At 57.0% G+C, this 5,988-nt stretch overlaps 1 protein-coding gene across 2 annotated transcripts; it reads left to right on the top strand.

Annotated features, from left to right (window-relative positions):
* Positions 1-3,028: 3,028 nt before the first annotated feature.
* Positions 3,029-5,321, top strand: ADM (adrenomedullin). Of its 2 annotated transcripts, none has more exons than XM_044258814.1 (4): positions 3,029-3,177; positions 3,634-3,752; positions 3,901-4,050; positions 4,259-5,321. In XM_044258814.1, the coding sequence occupies exons 2-4, from the start codon at positions 3,655-3,657 to the stop codon at positions 4,575-4,577; spliced, it is 567 nt and encodes a 188-aa protein (XP_044114749.1). In that variant the 5' UTR covers positions 3,029-3,177; positions 3,634-3,654; the 3' UTR covers positions 4,578-5,321. The 2 variants fall into 2 exon arrangements, with proteins under 2 accessions (XP_044114749.1, XP_044114750.1); XM_044258815.1 differs by having other exon boundaries at positions 4,262-5,321.
* Positions 5,322-5,988: the final 667 nt, after the last annotated feature.

Here is a 5,988-nt window from a genome sequence, read left to right on the forward strand (position 1 = left end):
AGCAGCCCCAAGCTCAAAGAGAAGTTTGCATCTGGATCACGCTTTGCGATCCTACAGGGGAGCTAGAGCGAATTCTCCGCACTCCCCACCCGCTCCCACGGAATCGTGGGCTTTCCAAAAGACACAGAGAGGAGGAAACGAGGTACAGCCACAGTACCTCCGCAGTCCGCCCCCTGCACCGCCCCCCCCCCGGGCTGGTGGGAACTGGAAGGAACGAGTCCAGACCACGGGACCTGCCCCGGCTGTGGGCGGGTGCCCAACTGTCCTTGACCTCTACAGCAGTTGAGGCGTGCGCGCCAGGGAAATGAAAGTAAAACCTGTCTTGGCGTGGATCCAACTGGAAGCTGGCGACAACTCGCATCCTTAGAGAATGTCTTGGACCGGGTTGGTGCGAAGAGCCTAACTCTCAGGGAACAAACTGAAACGAAGAGATGGGAAGTGGGAGAAAAGCAGACTAGTTTGGCTGAGGGCGGCTCCTGGAAACCGAGCAGGCGCACAGTAATACCTACTGTCGGAGGTGGCAAGAGACTAGCCACCCGATCTGGTGTGCTGCAATGACAGCCTTGCGGACAGCCAGGCGGCGGAACCCAGACACTACACTACTGAGCACCCGTAGGACTCTGAGCTCTTACCAGAATCAGACTCAGCACCAGGGCCAGAAATCTGTCCCCGACCCTCAGCTGGAACTCAGATCCCTTCAGGTGACTGACTCCCTTAAGGAAAAGTCCCCAGAATAAATAACTTCAGCTTGAGCCATTCCTTCCCCGGGTGCAGTATCCACGGTTCAGTCCTGAGAATGAAAAGCCACTGAACGAGCACTGTGTGGTCCGACTAGGCAAGGTCCCTGCCAACCAGCGCCCAGCCTCCTTTGCACTGGGTCTCAGAAAAAATTTGGCAAGGCAGGTAGGAAGCATAGAGGTCTGCAGGGGTCACATGACAGATGGGGAAACTAGGGGGGAAATGTGCTGTACCCACCTTCACATAGCCCCAGGGTGGGTACTAGAAGCCAGTCCACAGAGTCCCAGTGGCCCTGTGGGCCACCCCCCACCGGCCTCTTAGTCTAGGCACCAGTCTTCAGGACTTGAGAGTAGGGTAGGGGGTGATAGGATACCAGAGGCCCGAATACAAGAACTAGGGAGCTTGGTGGGGCTGAGTTCCCTCCCAGTTTGGCCCTCAGAAAGGAAGTAAGAAAGTAAAGTCAGGAAGGGGTGATGGAGGGCCACCGGGGTAGCTCAGTCGGTTAAATATCTGCCTTCAGCTTAGGTCATGATCCCAGAATCCTTGAATGGAGTCCCACCTCAAGCTTCCTTGCTCAGCAGGGAACCTGCTGCCCCCGCTGTTTGTGGGCTCCCTCCCTCTCTCTGGCAAATAAATAAATAAAATATTATTTAAAAAAAAAAAAAAAGGCAGTGATGGAAGAATCCAAACGGGTGACAAACGTGCTTGGGGTGATTCATCATGAACAGGCATAAATCCCTGGGCGAGGGCTAGGACTCCCCTTTCCCCCTTGACGGAATGATGACCCCAGCCTAGAAATATCCACGCCTCGCCCAAATCTGCAGTGCTTGCTTGCCAGGCCAAGTTAGGACTTTACTGCTTCCTACTTTGGTGTGACTTTGGTCAAATTCCTCCCTCTCTGAACTTAAATTTCCTACTTGGTGAAATAAGAACAGTACTGTCAACCTTCCGACCCTAACTCAAGGGTAGGCGTTAGGGTCAAAGATCAGGAGGTGGCTGTTTTCTGTAAACTCTACAGCGATTAACATACGTGGAGCATTAGTGTGCTCCTGGGCAGTAAATCCTCACGTTTTCAATGGGTGAATGAAGGGGCGCCTCCATGGCTCAGTCATTGGGTGTCTGCCTTTGGCTCTGGTTATGATCCCAAGATCCTGGGATCCAGCTCCACATTGGGCTCCCTGCTGAATGGGAAGCCTGCTTCTCCCTCTCCCTTTCCCACTCCCCACTGCTTGTGTTCCCTCTATCCCTATGTCTTTCTCTGTCAAATAAATAAAAACTTTTAAAAAAACAACAACAGGGGTGCCTGGGTGGCTCAGCGGGTTAAAGCCTCTGCCTTAAGTTCAGGTCATGATCTCCCCGTGTCCTGGGATGGAGCCTGGCATCAGGCTCTTTGCTCAGCGGGGAGCCTGCTTCCTCCTCTCTTTCTGCCAGCCTCTCTGCCTACTTGTGATCGCTGTGTGAAATAAATAAATAAAATCTTTAAAAACAACAAACAATGGGTGAATGAAATCTCCGAGGGCATCAAGGCAAACTCTCAGGTTGTACCCTTGTGAGGAATAACTGTATTACAAGGGGGGAGGGTGAGGAACGAAACAGCATTGTCCATTCTAATTTTGGTTATTCCCTTATTTCCAAATAGGCAATTCAATTCTGAAACTTCAGATAATTCTCCCCTCCAAATCCCAATTCTCAAATCAGCCTTTCCGAGACTTGCCCCTATTGCGAAATCTTACTAGCCCATCCCAGAACTTTGGAGTCTCAGCCTCTCTGGGGGTGCTGGCGAGCCCCACTCCTCTAGTCTCTGCTGGGTGTCCTGCCCCTGCGGCTCCGGGGGAGTCTGGGGTCGCGTCCAGGTCAGGAGCCTAGCCGGCAGGGGGCGCGGTCCACTCGAGGCCACCGCTCCCGAGGGCCGGGGCTCCGGATATCCCCGTGGTACCCCCCGCTGACTCTCGCAGTTCTGTGCCAGTAGGCCTCGCACTCTGGGTTGCACAGGTCCTGAGTAAGGACCCCAAGAGGTGGTATCGGCTCTACTTCGCCCTGGTTTATATTCTGAAGTTTGTGCCCTGGGAGTTAGGGTTGTGACAGTTCCTACAACAACCTTTGGAGCTCCGGTCTGAGTCTTCTGGTACGAGGGACCCCCACCCCTCCACCCCCAAACCTTGGGACAAGCAATGCGCGCGCTACAGAGCAGAAGCCCGCGCGCGCCCGAAGAATGGGAGGGTGCAAGGGCAGCTCAGGCCCCGCCCCCTGTGCTCCTATAAAGCCGAGGAACCAGAGCCGGCCAGTCAGTGGTTTCTTGGTGACATTAGGCGGAACAACTCGAGAGCCTTGCAACCTCTGGTTTCTCATCGCAGCTTGGACGCTAGGGTTTTCCCAGTGCCAGAGCGACGTCTCAGACTTTATATTCTCCCAGATCTTGGCAGATCACCCCATCAGCAGGTAGGCGCCGCAGGCTGGGCGGATACGCTGTGTGGCGGGGGGCGCGGGGAGGACGGACTTTTGAGTACTGGAGTCGAGGAGTGTAGTGGGTGAGGGTTACAACCCATTTTGTAAGGTTCTCTGTGGATTGCGTCCCATACACTGGGCCCAGCCGTGCACACCATTGGAACTGCAGAGACCCAGTCCTTCCTACTGTGCCACCCAAATTCCCAGAAGTCGAGCAGGAAATCTCTGGGAGGGAGCCTGGCTCTGGGCAGAGGCCTCCCCTCCGGGGCCGTCACCCGCCCGGCGGGTGCAAATGCCGCTGGCGCCTCTCTGCGCCCGGGCGAGATAAGCGTCTGAGCCAGGCGGAGCGCAAGCTGAGTCGGCCAGCGCCCCCCACCCCCGCCCTCTGTGCCCCGCCCGGGCCCTGCTGCTGGTGGGGTGCTCACGCTCGGTCCCTGTCTCTCCTTCCAGGGTCTGCGCATCGCCGCCAGCATGAAGTTGGTTCCCGTCGCCCTCATGTACCTGGGCTCCCTCGCCTTCTTGGGCGCGGACACCGCACGGCTCGACGTGGCGTCAGAGTTCCGAAAGAAGTGAGTCGCAGATAGCTCCGTCTCCAATCCTTGCACCTGGGAGACGAGGGAAACTGGCTATTTGCCCCGAGTTGGAAGTAGATAGGAGTCGGTCGGGACCGGGACCTCGCCTGGATGCATGCGAATCGAGTCTGTCTGTGTTTTCTAGGTGGAATAAGTGGGCTCTCAGTCGCGGGAAGAGGGAACTTCGGGTGTCCAGCAACTATGCCACCGGGCTCACGGACGTGAAGGCCGGGCCTGCCCAGAATCTCATTCGGCCCCAGGACGTGAAGGGCGCCTCTCGCAACCCCCAGGCCAGGTAACTATGCCCTGCACTGAAGCTGGGTGGGCACGGGGAAATCTCCTCCACTACCCTGGCCCTAGGGGATCGTCAGGGCTGTCTGGCGGTTCAGACGGCGGTAGCAGTTTCCAGTCCCCTCTGGTCCTTGAATGGCTCGGATTCTTTGTGGCTGGGGCCAAAGCCCTGTTTGATAGGGGTCTCATGTTACCTTCCTTCCCTTTCCCAGCAGTCCGGACGCTGCCCGCATCCGAGTCAAACGCTACCGCCAGAGTATGAACAATTTCCAGGGCCTGCGGAGCTTCGGTTGCCGTTTCGGCACATGCACCGTGCAGAAACTGGCGCACCAGATCTACCAGTTCACGGACAAGGACAAGGACGGCGTCGCCCCCAGGAGCAAGATTAGCCCCCAGGGGTACGGCCGCCGGCGCCGGCGCTCGCTGCCTGTGACCGGCCCGAGCCGGACTCCGTTGCTCCCAGAGCCACTGGCGCGCGGGGCTCCGGCCTCCCGGGTGCATCAGGTGCTCGCCAACCTCATTAAGATATAAGCGCCTGTGGCAGCAGCGAACTGGCGCGCGTATGCATCTCGCCGGCTTCCCCCGAACCCCGCCCGGGGCGGAGGTCTTCCAGGGTCGAGCCCCTCAGCGGATGGAAACCGGGTTAAGACAGCCGGGCAGACACCAGGAGTCCGGGAGGCACGGTCCAGCGGCGAGCCCTGGCTTTGCAGGAGCCCCTTACGCCCCGGATGCCCGGTGGGGGCAGAGGAATGCGAGGGAGTGTCTGCCAGGCTCACGGAAGAAAAAAACTGAGAATTAAATGCTTGTGAGACCCCTAGGGACAGGGGTCGGAGTCGCTGCCGTGCCTTCCCACAAACTGATTTCTCATGGGGTGTCATCCCATCGGGGCACAAGCCCCACTATTACTTGAACTTTCCAAAACCTAGAGAGGAAAAGTGCAATGTGTGTTGTATATACAGAGGTAACTATCAATATTTAAGTTCGTTGCTGTCAAGATTTTTTTTGGTAACTTCAAATATAGAGATATTTTTGTACGTTATATATTGTATTAAGGGCATTTTAAAGCAATTGCATTTCCCCTCTCCCCACTTATTTTAATACGTGAATGTCTCAGCGAGGTGTAACGTTTGCTGCGTGAAATGTGTGAGGGTGTGCGTGAGAGACTGATTACCTCTTTTGGAAGAAGGAAAAACACCGTGTCTCTGTATAATCTATTTACATGAAATGGGTGATTAGCGAAATAGCAAATCAATAAAGTGTCTCGATGCTGATAAATTTTGGGCTCATGAGTCTTGGGAGGGTCTCAGTGCGTCCGGGAGCCTCCGGCTCCCGCCGCCCCGCGTGGGACGGTGGCACGGCTCAGCGCGCGCTAGCTGGCGGGTTCCCCCGCGGGCCGAGCTGTCCCGAGCGCTGCTCTCCTTTTGAGACGCACGCAGCGCGCCTGTTCTGCGAGCGGGTCCGGGCTTCGCGGAGGCCCTTAAGGTCGCATCCTCGCGTGGCGTCTGGGCCTGTCCGGGCGGGGTAGGGGTGAGCCCTAGTGGGGAAGCGAGCCTGGACTCTACGGGTTGCGCAACAGAGTCCCAGATTTTACAGAGTTGCTTGCGGAACCCCGCGCAAAAGCGCGCCTCCGAGAGTTGGGGTGGTCTCCGAGGCCTTCTAAGTGAGGAGTTGTTCCAAGTTGCCGCGGTCTTAAAGTTAGAAGCTACTCCAGCAAAACGTTCGCACCGCTCCGGGAATTCGGCAGCGGCGCCAGTAACCCCTGTCCTCTGCCTGCCGGGTGCCCCAGCGAGCCAGCCGGCTCATCAGCGAGGCTGTGGCGCCCTCAGCCGACTGGCTGGGAGCCGCCCGAGGGCCGTCAGGCAGTACGTGCGGTTTAATAAGTCCTCCTACGTGGGAGTCAGCACACAGCCTTAATGAGAGAGGAAAGAAAAAAACAGTTTGC

Source organism: Neovison vison, chromosome 7 (genome assembly GCF_020171115.1).
Source record: "Neovison vison isolate M4711 chromosome 7, ASM_NN_V1, whole genome shotgun sequence".
In the NCBI taxonomy this organism is placed as follows: domain Eukaryota; kingdom Metazoa; phylum Chordata; class Mammalia; order Carnivora; family Mustelidae; genus Neogale; species Neogale vison.

Coding starts and splice junctions, on each gene's coding strand:
- ADM (XM_044258814.1), top strand. CDS start 3,655: ATGAAGTTGGTTCCCGTCGCCCTCATGTACCTGGGCTCCCTCGCCTTC. Junction 3,753..3,900: donor GCGTCAGAGTTCCGAAAGAA/GTGAGTCGCAGA, acceptor TGTGTTTTCTAG/GTGGAATAAGTGGGCTCTCA. Junction 4,051..4,258: donor TCTCGCAACCCCCAGGCCAG/GTAACTATGCCC, acceptor TCCCTTTCCCAG/CAGTCCGGACGCTGCCCGCA.